The following is an 11,819-nucleotide window of genomic DNA, read 5'->3' as shown; positions in this document are numbered from 1 at the left end:
CTATCTATCTATCTATCTATCTATCTATCTATCTATCTATCTTTGCATCAAGGCATCTCTTCATCATGTCATCATATATAACCAGGAAAGGAGCTTTATGCAAAATGCAACACAACACTGTGAGCAGCTCTTAGTATAATGCAACAACATTCAACATCATCACAAACAGTTTCAGCAAAATGTAACGATTATCACAGGCCTGTTGTTAAACTACACTAGTTTTTGGTTTGTCTACCTAAACATGCAACTGCATGCTGTGTATGTAAACACCTTTTGCTTTTTTTGCTTTTTTACACCACAACAAATTTTACATTTGAATAATGTCGTCTGTTGTTTTGGGGGTTTTCTGGGCTGTGCTTTTGTGTGCTATGGTCTGTGGCCTTTCCTAGCCTACATACATGCATGAAAAAAAACGAACATAAACAAAGGATATGGACTACATGTGCAGTGGTGTGTGTCTGGCCCACTGCAGCGCCTTGCAGCTGTCATCCCAGAGGATGGTGAGTAAGCAGAATTTCTGCTCACAAACGAGGTGCTTCTGAGTTGTGAGCCATACAAGGGGGAGGGCCGCCTGCCTGCCAGTCAAGCTGCACAGTGAAACACAGCATCCAGGAGGGACGGCCGGGAAGATAGATTGTGTACACGCTTAAGAGGCATGGCCTGAGGCCTGGGAGCAATCTTTAACCTGGCCTCTCAATAATTTATAGACTTCTCTGTGTGTGCACAAAGCATGACAGCTGCCATTTCACTGCCATTTATACAAAGACTTTTGTCTCTTTTGACCAAAAACACTGTTAATCAGGCCGTGGATCTGATTAAAGAGGATGAAATTTGTTAAGGACGACTGTGCCCTCTCTCCTTGTCCACACCTGGACACCTCACATACAGGTGAACAACTGAGTCATTTACTGTGAAGCTGCTTATTTATGTATTTATGACAGAAACACACATTTCACCAGGCGAGGATCTTCAGACTCAGGCTACATCTCCAGTGTTTGCTTTGAAGAGCGTGTATTTGTTTAGGGTGTAGGCTAAGTTTCACTTAGGTTGATCACTGTTTGTTGATTTTTAAAGACCTAACAGTCAGCAAACAGATGGAATAATGTGCCATTTAAAATGGCCTCAATACTTATAGTTTATTCATTTGGATGGTTCAGTAATAGAATGACAATACATCAAGCTGAATCTAAGGCAGTAACAGACAGAATCCAGCTGCTGCATACAGGACACTGTGAGTACTGCTCAGTGTTTGTTCGACTGAGAAGTGACATTACTTGTACCTAAGCCTGAGCGTCACTAAAAATTTAATCTATGAGGATATTTTTTGCATTAATAAATAAGTCATGGTCTATTTAATCTTCCAGGACAGGGTAATGCAGTCACACTCACACAGTAGCAAAAGTCTACCTGCTGCACTGCAGATATCACCTGCCTGCCTCCAAGGATTAATATTTAAATTAAAGGTGGGCGCGTTCTGAGCACAAGAAGTAATGTTATTTTGGTGATGATGTGAATGAGCATAATGCCAGCTCAGTGTCTGTGTGTGAGCCATCCATTTTGTTTGTTTGAGTTTTGCTTTGATGTAACCAAGTGGATTCTATTTCTGGCATCAATGTGAGGCCTGGCTGCTTGAAGAGGCCACTGGCTGATAAAAATACATCTCTCCTGGAGAAACTGCAGGGTCATGCATGTTTAAATTTACTATTATGATCTTAAAAGATTGATGAAGGGTTTTGAAATCTTCCAGAAGTGCATGGATGGGTTTGTAATAACAGCCTGGCTGCCTCACCTGACTCTATAGTTTAATGTTGCATGAGGGAATTCCTCCACAGGCCTCACAAATGTGCTGATATAGACTGAGACGATCCTAAATTACTCAATTATTAGCCTACTATTGTGGAGCATTGTGAAGAGTGTGCCACCAGCCCAGCCCCCTCCCCCGCCCTCCCTCTCTTTGTCCCTCCTCTCCAGCCGTCGGAGCAGCGCCTCATCCAGCCGCGCATCCTGCTCCAGAGCACCTCCACGATGATCCGCCGCTGCGCCGACAACCTTCACTTCACTTTCATACTCATTTAACCCTTCCCTCGGACCCACCGGCCGCCGTGCTACACCCATGCTTTGCCCTCCTCCTGAGATGCGATACCACTGCACGATTTCCCGGAGAATATCTTCATCTTCCGTCGCTCCGCGCTGATAGAGAGCATGCCCGACACGGGGACGGCAGCAGCAGCGGCCGGCGCCGCAGCCGCGGCGGCCGCCAGCGGTGCGTCCACCGCCGGCGACGGCCCCGAGAGCTCCCGGCACCGACACCGAGCGCAGCAGGGAGACGCGGAGAGGCCGGACCCGGGCGCTGCCCCGCCGCAAGCCTCCTCCGGTGTACTGGGTGAGTCGGCTGCGGACGGTGCGGTCGGTGTCGGCAGGTGGACGTGATGTTGGAGCAGACAGCGCCGCACCGTCACGCACCTCGCGGCTCCGTTCTTTTGTCTCCACGAGGGCGTCCCAGAAATGAGCAGCTGATCAGACTGCAGGCCTGTAAATAATGGCTCTGACTGCTGCTGCATATCCACACAGCAGCTCCCTGATGTTGTGTCCTCTGCTGAGGAAAATGGCCACATTTGGTTCATCCTATTAGTTTTGACCTTATTGTCGGTTATTGTGTCGCCGATCAGCCCGCTCCTGTCGTGGGCTTATTCCACAGTGTCCCTCTGGGCTTTGCTGCTGTAGTTTATGCCACAGTATCCTTAAAGGCTAAGAACACACTGTGATGGGCTGCTAGGTGTGTTTTAATAGAACAGGTCTCTCTTTACTTCTTTATGATCTCTGTGGGGTCTGTGAGCCGGTCCTCTGTTATCCTGCCAAACGTTCATTAACTCCAGCATCACACAGGCATCTCTAAACTGTTGTACACTTATTCCCTGTACCAGGATCAGTTTGCATGCCACTGGACAGCCTATAGAGCAGGTGCATGTTTTGTCATTGTAATGAGGGTTAAGCCAAACAGGCTGTGTGCTCATGTTGTGTTACAGTGTGTGATGTGCTTCACACCTCCTTACATTGAGCTGCATTTCTGTTTCCAGTGCTGTTCCTGTGTGAGGGACCGCTAGAATTATGGTATTTCTCTTTGTAGAGAGGGTGACCAGAACAAACATGCCTTCTGTTGACACTCCACCACACTGAGGTGGATCTGAATAGGCCACATCACAGTGGTCCCTTTGCAATATTTGCAAGTGAGGCTATTTTTGGAACAGACCACAATATGAGCTTGGTAGGGAGCCTCAGCTGCCGAGCCAGGATTGTTTTCCTGCATGCGGGCTGCAGAGACAGCCTCAGTGCGCCCTGCGAGCACTGCTGCAGAGTGATGCAGTGGAGCAGTGGGCTGTCAGCAGATGAGCGCTCCTTTCCACACTTGGTCGAGGTAACCTGAGCAGGCAGCTGCTGGCTGGAAGAGCAGCCTGATGTCATCCTGTTGGGAGGGTGGCACCCAGTGGTGCCACCTCAGATCCTTGAATGGGTTACAGGCGTGTTGGAGGGTCAGTGAAGTGAAGACTGGTTGAGCTTTACAGTGGCTTACTTAGCTAGACGCAGTACTGGGACAACGAGAGAGACCAAAGTTGTAAGGTGTCAAAGCACAAAAATGTATTACCGTCAGAATTCACTGGTTCATAGCCAATAAAAATAATATTTAAATTATGAAGTGAAAACTTTATTAGTTTTTCTATGTATCTTTAGGTATCCAAGGTGTTGTCATACTGACAGCTGGCGTTGGATGTCTGGGTAGATTCATAGTTGTGTGTCCTCTTATTCTCATAGTTTTATGTAGATTATAGTTTGTAGAGCTGCATGTGTTTTCCATGTAAAATTAGAGAACACTGACATTTTTTCCTAAAGGAAGAAATGGATTTTTTGGAATTGTTTTTTGAAGGAGGGAATCAGTAAAGTGTTGTTTGGGTGTCAGTACTGGAAACACACTGACTGCTTTAGCTTTAATCTGAGGGTTTTAAATGATGCCGGCACTGTGATGATGGTTCTGTGACATGGACGAGTCTGAGACGCTGTGTTTAGTCCCACATGTGAATACTGTTTCCACAATAGATTAAAAAAATAAAATAAATACATGAAGATCAGTGCACAGTCACCACAGACGAGTCTTTCTTGGTGTCTCACAAACACACATGAAGAAGTAAAAGCCAGATCTGACTATTACGACACCTGTAATCATTCATGGAACATTATGTCGCAGATAATAGAGTCATAAAAGCAGTACTTCAGTTCTCCAGTCACTCATTAAATCCCGAAAATCTTTCTCTTTCTTTTTCCATCAAGGTAATCTGTCCGTGTCTTAAAATGGCTTAGATACAAGTCTGCACCATTGCTCCCTCTAGACTGTAAACCCGTGAAGCGTCTGCCTCTTTTCCCTTATACCACTCTCTGAGCAAAGTTGTAGGTGAGCTGGTGTGCTCCAGCAGCAAGCAAACACTGTAGAACAACTACACAATTCCTTTTTGTACTATTTGAGTAATTCAGCTGTACATGTCCGAACCAGAAGAAGAAGAATAGTGACACAGAAAGCCTCAACCTGTACAGCAGTGGTTCTTTAGTGTTGTTGCATTTGAAACCCTTGAGGTCTCGATTTGTGTTTCTTGAGCCGTCATCAGAACGCTGCGGTTCCAAAGACGAAAGGCTCAGCCGTGGTGTTGACTGCTTAATAAAAAAAAGAACATCCTACGTTAGGAATAAAGCTTTAGACATGTGTCTAGTGTTTACAGCAGTGGCTGTCTCGCTCCTCCTGCTCTCACTTGACTGCTGGTTTCCGTGCATGGGTTATGATAGAGGTTCAGTGGGATTACCATGATATCGCATAACTCCACTCACACGTGTCGGTGTCAGTCAGCGAGCAGCAGCAGGGCACAGCCACTTCTCCATGCGGCTGAGATTTTGGTTGCAGTGTGGAAGGATTCTTCCTCACTGGAGGCCTGGATGCTCGATTGTCTCTGTGCCTCCACCACATTTTCCTAATCCCACCACAGTAGACTGGAATGACTTTGATCCTCTCAGCCATCTCCCTTTGTAGCTCCACCGCTCACAAGCCGGCGTTTCAAGGATTAATTAAGCACCCGTCATTAGAAAATGCAACGTAAAAGTCTCACCAATTAGTGCGCGCTCCCTCTGAGGCCAGTGTTGATAAGATTCTCTGTTATGGAAATCAGGCCATGTAATTTGTGGTTTCCCAATCAGCCGGCGCAGTGGTCTCGGATTTAGGACATTTATTAGACAACACGGTGAAATTCATTCTTGCTTTGGGAGAAGATGCAACGTTAACGGGCTGCAGCCAGAAAATTTAGTGTCTCCATAGATTCCTGTAGATGTGGTCTGGTTTCAACTCACCTCTTTTTACTTCAAATAACAATTTTACTTCAATTCTGAACTTTATCTTCAAGTCTATTTTCAGTTTTTCATTGCAGCTTGGGGAATACCTTCTCTCATCAGCGCAATGTCTAAAATACGGCAGTAATTAATGCACTGCAGCCTCTTAAATGGGTATTCTTCATACCAGCTCTGACATTCGCCCTTAATTGTTCATTTCAAAAGATTCAGGAAATAAAGTGTGTCACAGGACAGCCAGGGTGTAGTCAGAGTTTCTCCTTTATTCTGCTGCACAGTTTAAATGGTTTGACAGTTTAAAATATATAAAAGTGAGCAGGTTTTGCATTTTAAAACTATTATACAAAACCCTTTTGTTCTGATATGAAAGTGCATGTTTTCTCTGAGCCAGTGGTGAGATTTGAAGGGTACATTTTCATCTATGTAAACTCATTTAACTCCATCCTTGATGCTTGGCATTAATAAATGCACTTCGCGGTCTGCAAAATGCATGAGGAAAATGTATTAAGCAGGGATCTGCACTCATCCATACCCTCTCGGCCAGGGCGCCGCTCTCTCTGCCTCTTTAGCAAGTTGAGCACCTCAGCTTTACTTCAGACAGATTTAGTCAGGTTCAGTGTCACACAGGTTGTTTTAAATACAGCAGTGAGAGGGCAGCGTGGAGAGGAGAACGCATCACACTGAACTTCCCTAAAAGAAGAGCTGTTTGTCGTGGCAGCGAACAGCCTGAGCCGCTTGGTTTCGCGCCCTCCCACAGCTTCATAAATGAAGGGGCTGATGAATGTAATGCAGTGGGATATAATGACAGCAGTGTGTTGTGTCTAATGACTCTGAACTTAATGCCTCTTTCTACATCTGCGTCTTTGCCTCTCTCACTGTTAGTCATTGCATGCTCCATAGAGATACGTTTCCTGGTCTCCTTCCCTTCCCGGCTCCTGGAGTAAGTGCTGAGCTGCACATTAGCTGCATTAGCAGTCGAGGAAAGTCGCCTCAGTGTGGGGTGACCTTGCTGCTGGTGATATTGTAGCTTTATTAGCCTCACCTGATGAGTGAAGCACAGCTGACGTGGTACTTTGGTGAACCAGCGTCTGATGGGCCAAAACGTTTCACACTAGAATTAAGCAGACCATCAGGCCGACTATAAAATTAAATGGCCAGCTCTTTACTGTGATGGCACTTCATATTTATTATGCCTTGAAACTGACATCATTACAGTAAAGCCGGTGCTGGTCGGGTGATGGTAAACACCGTGAGTGCTGCGACCACTTTCAGGGGTTTCCTGTTGATGAGTTTGTGTGGTTGGTGCTCGTGGCCTATTTGTGGGCACATTGGCAGTATCTCTTCACGCTAACTATCCAAATTCACTTCTCTGTTGCCAGAAACGTAAGATTCCCCACCATATGTTGCTCAGAGGATCAGGGATCCGCTGATTTAATACGCCGGATTGGTACCAACATCAATCTGGCTGTGTTAGGCTTACGTTTTGGCTGTGATCTGACTGATCCTCGTTTATTGCATTTTCTTGATCACTGTCAAAATTCTGCTGCAGTCATTCGGTCACGGTGGGCAGCCGGCTCAGTGTGTAGTACTACAGCAATGCCTCATGGTATCTTACCGAGAAATAATTACAGTAAATTCCTAAAAAGCAAGGTTTTCCAGATTTTAAATTTGCTAAGAGGAGGCTCGGGTATTTGTCTCTTGGCATCAGCAAATAAACCGAGTCACCTACAACCTGTGCTTGTTTTTACTGAGAGATACAGTTTTTAGTGCCAATCACACAACCATCACTGTGTATTTGTGCTCATTTAATGGACAAAAAAACATTTGAGCTCAGAGTTTAAGAGCCGCACACTCTGCAGAGTTTACATCCGTTTATTATCGGATCAGTGTGGCCACATCCTTCGACCAGCAGCTCAGCGGGCCTTTTTGTTGTCACCTGGTTCTTGCCGACTTGTTTTTACAAATGCAGAGACGTACACCGCCTGCATTGTGAGACGCCTTCAGGAGACAACATCCCTCTGTAATTGTGCAGCTGTGCAGATACCTCTATCCCGAGCCATCAGATGCAGATATGTTTTAGGAAGTTAATTCTGACACATTCCCCGAGTTGTGATAAAGCATCTGTCTTACCAGCGGTGATTCATGCGGCCTAGATTCTCGACTTTTTAATGGCTTAATCATATCGCCCATAATGCCTCTTTGCTTCCAGCCAACCGACTTCTAAATCCTCATTCATGGCCTCTGGAAGTTTACACTTTTCCATTTATAGCCATGAAGATTATCAAACTGAACGCAGAAAGTGATAATGCACGCTCCAGAGCTTTAATGCATTTAAAGCGCAGAGGAGTGCTGCTGGTGTTGCCCGTCTCCTGCCTTGTGTGGAAGCAGTGACATGTCGCAGAGACCTTATCGGGGACTTTAGGCTCCATTCTCTGTGATCAAAGCAGGGCCTGTAACCAGCCTTCTGCTCTGAGAACTGGTATTGCTATCCTGAAAGGAAAAAAACTAGGATTGAAGTGGATTCGGTCACCCTGTCCTTTATACTCTGTGACTGTACGCGGACTGGGCCTGGATTTGATTTCCCCCTTTTTATTTTTTCTTCTTCTTTTTAGTTGCTAAGCAAAGCCTGGAGAAATACAATGACCATGGTGAAGAATGCTGTTTTTAGCCTCGGACGCAGGGAATTGCTCCACATTAGCCACTCTGCAGTGTCAAAAAAAAAAAAAAAGGCTAAACGGCTGTGAAAGTGTATCACATGAAAGAGGAGCGCTCGTTCTCCTGCTGCTCATAACTGGACATATCAGTGTCGAGGTTGACTGTCAATGAGAAGCAAGGGACTTTTAAAGCACAATCTGTCAGTGATGGAGGTCTTCGTCCTCTCTATCATTCACGTTTCTCTGCTAATAATTTTGTTCAGCCACTACACTTTATGGACTGTTAGGAGCCTGAACGATATGTTGGTTGGCGTTCCATAGATAATGTTGTGTATGTTGTCAGATGTACCCCCTGAAACGGATGCTTGAGGTAATATTGAACTCAGTTGTTTACAATACTCTCTGCAGCACATGTAGCAGAGCCGACAGTGGTGCGGAGTCAAGCGGTGTCTAAACGGAGGGCTGATAAATAGATTGTGGAGTACGTTGCTGAAACGTTACTGAACAATGATCGATGGTCATTTTCCCTTTTCTAAATGTCATTCACATATTGTATACATATATTGGAATTTTTCATATCGCGTTGGCCCCAGAAACACAGTCAGGCTCGAGTGGAGCGCTGTCTCCTGTGCCTGCCATCTTCTCCTTCTAAAGAAGACCGAATGTCCGAGGTACATCCTAGTAGAAAGCAGCACAGCGTGTTTGGTTGCTCGCCTGGGATTCCTCTGATTAAAACTACATATCTCAGGAGTCGCACCTTTATCACTTTTACATAATTTCCCCCATAATTACCTGGCATGGCTGTGTTTTTATCTTGCTTGTAGAGTGTGTAGGGCAGAGAGGCAGCTAGTTTAGTGCAGAATCGTGTTCATCAGCCTCTGCCCTTTGTCGCATACTGAAGAGAGAGGAACTTGTGTGTAGCTCTGTAATGAGGAAAACAACATTTTCTGCTTGCATATTAGCATAAAGCCCACAGCTGTAGATGACAGATAAGAGCTTGGCTGTGGGTCCTCCCCTGAGATTTCACCTCAGTAAATGTCCTGTTATAATTTTCCCCTCTCAGGCCCTCTTATTTAAATTAGTTTTTTTCTTGCTCATATACACAATAGATTCTGGAGAACAGGTTCTCATAAAACGTTCCTTTTTATGTTTGCCAGAAGCAACATCTGTCACCGAGACACTGCGTTACTTTCGTAGCTCCTTGATGTTCCTTCTGTAACGGCTGGTCCAATAACTTTGAAAACAGCTGTGGACCCCGGAGTCATCCATGTCATAGTTGTGAAGCACATCGCTGGAGGTTTTGCATCAAGAATCAGTGATGCATCATGACTGATGGAAGATTTTTTCCAGTTTTTACATGTTGGAGATGGTTTGACCACTTTAATATGCGATATGTGACTTTATCAGTCTGGTGTGCTTTAGATTAGCCGTTACAGGATATAAAAGAAAATCACAGAAACACATACGTACAGCTTGTTCCAGCTCTTCATTGAAGCCATTTGATGTTTACATTGAATGAAGTATTTAAAGCCAAGGCGCTGTGATGTTGTGGCTGCAGAAATCTATCCAATGGAAATACATGTTTTCTCTTTCTTGTAATTCAGTCTGACATATTGGTAGCTTTGGGACCTCTGTTGGAAAGCCTGTCTGCACATCGCGTCCTGACTGACCCTGTGCTGGGGTTGAGCAAGTTAGTGCACTTTTAGTTAAATGTCTAATGAAGCAGGTGGCACTCTACTCCATTTTGTTTGCATTTGTTGTTCCGTGTCCAAAAGGCCGCGTCCCCCAGAAAGAATTGGAATGTGGTGAAAGTCTGTCCACAGCTATCGGGGAACATTGTGTTCCAGCTCATATATTTGAACAGCGTCTATGTTGACGGATGAAAGCTTACAACTGTGAGGCTCTTATTGAACTTCCTTCCTCTCGCTCTGGTTTCTCCTCTCTCCTTGCCCTTCTGTTTACTCTTCAGTTCACATCATCACATAGAAGAGAACGTATACTCCGTGTGTCCTCTGCAGCTTCGTGCCTGTTTTGCTTGCTGCACATCGTTTTGTCATATGGTCAGAGAAATCGTGATTCTGCTGCTGTCATATGCCTGCTGCAGCTTTGACTCCTGCCCATTTTCCTTGGCAAAGTGCTGCGAGACGGCTGTGATTGTGCGGCATTTCTGATGATGCCTGAAAAAATTGGCTGTCAAGGAAAATAAACTGCGTCGCCACCCTTATTTGCATTTGTGAGAGAAACGGCTCGGGGTTTTTCCACTTTTCTCCTGATCGGTGTTTATTGAAGCAGAAGAGTTAACCGCCTGAGATTTGCATGAAGGTCCTTGAATGTGAGCAGGTCGCCTTTTTAAAACGAGTCGTATTCACCAGCTCGAAGGTGCTTTGACTGAGAAAAATAGTCAAATTAGAGGCTCCTTATATTATTGATTATTAGATTATTGCCTTAGATTAACCAGTGATGATGCATTTTAATTTAAAACAAACCAACTAGTTTACACTGATTATAGTGCATCTAATCCTTGAGTTGTGTTGCTTAAAAATCAATTTTTTGACCTTCCTAACATTCCTCTGTAGAAACCGTGGAGCTGAATGAATCGGGATGAACTGCTGCATGGATTTTCTTTGTGCTCCTTGTTGAAAAGCACCAGAAATCAAAGCTGACTAAGTCATTAATGATATCTTCCCCTGCTCGTCATTGAGTGGGAAAGGAAATGGGAGGCATGGTGTAGTAATGTACAATAATCGCTGGTTCCTCTGGGGTATTGATCTGACTCGGAGCCTCCTTCCCATCTTTCCTGTCCAGGAATAGAACACCGTAGCATCACACAGATCAGTTAGTCCGAGAGCCATCAGACCCACTGACTCACTGCTGCAGTATCTTTTCTCAAAATTCACTTTTCTATGATCCTCCTCGACTGCTGTAGTGCCCAGCGTCATTTCTGATGCGAGCAGAAATGCCTCGTTTGCTGGATGTTTGCTGGCCGGTCTCACTGCTCTGGAGTGCCTAATTATCTAATGATTATAATGATTAGAACTATGAATGACCTCTTGAGACACAAGCACAAACTGGATTCCCTCAATTTTGATGAAAGCGATTTTGTTCCTATATTTACTGCTATAATTTAATTAACCTTCAGCAAATTGTTGTGAGCAGTAACTCTAACTTTCCTAGACAAAGGACAGTCTCACTTAAAATGCTCGCTGGATTTTGAGCTTCGTACAGTCAGTCAGATGCACCACAACAGACCTACATTAGACACTAATGCACTCTGTTAAAGCTTCTTAAAAATGTATGAGTCTGTTTTCTCTGAATGCCTGAGTTGTTAGGTCCTCCATACGTCTCTTTGTGGTCTGAATGAGAAAAGCGTTTGTCATTTGCGCTGAAGTGCTGCCGGTAGGGCCGGTAGTCCCTCATTACACCACCAGGGGGCGTTTCTTGCTGTTTAACGCTGTAGCGACCTGATGAGGTGGTCGCTCGGACTACAGACGGTTCTATGATGGCAAGCAGAAAGCATTGGAGGGGTTTAACCAGCAACAGGCACCATGACGGAGTCCTTTGTGATAGTTAATGGTCACAGGCCAGAGCTGTCTGTATTTAAGAATATTTAAATATTATTTGAGTATTGATCGATAACACTGCTGGTCATTGGTTGAGAAAGTACGTTGGGCTGTTTATGGGTCAGGGAGGAAGCAGGGTTTGTTCATGGGACTCACCTTTTCGTTTTGTTAATTATAATGAATCTGAATCAACCTATCAGATGTTCTATTGAACAGTTTTGCT

General features: G+C 44.8%; 1 protein-coding gene across 1 annotated transcript in view; it reads left to right on the top strand.

Annotated features, from left to right (window-relative positions):
• Window positions 1–2,202: 2,202 nt before the first annotated feature.
• ano8b (anoctamin 8b) overlaps window positions 2,203–11,819 on the top strand; it is a 42,470-nt gene continuing 32,853 nt past the window's right edge. The window contains exon 1 of the mRNA XM_008284759.1: window positions 2,203–2,383. Within this exon, the coding sequence (XP_008282981.1) occupies window positions 2,203–2,383 (181 nt within the window). The remainder of the gene's footprint in view (window positions 2,384–11,819) is intronic.

The sequence above is a fragment of the Stegastes partitus genome, unplaced genomic scaffold (genome assembly GCF_000690725.1).
Source record: "Stegastes partitus isolate 25-593 unplaced genomic scaffold, Stegastes_partitus-1.0.2 Scaffold371, whole genome shotgun sequence".
NCBI lineage: Eukaryota > Metazoa > Chordata > Actinopteri > Pomacentridae > Stegastes > Stegastes partitus.
The sequence above is the reverse complement of the archived record's forward strand: the minus strand, read 5'-3'. Positions and strand labels throughout refer to the sequence as shown.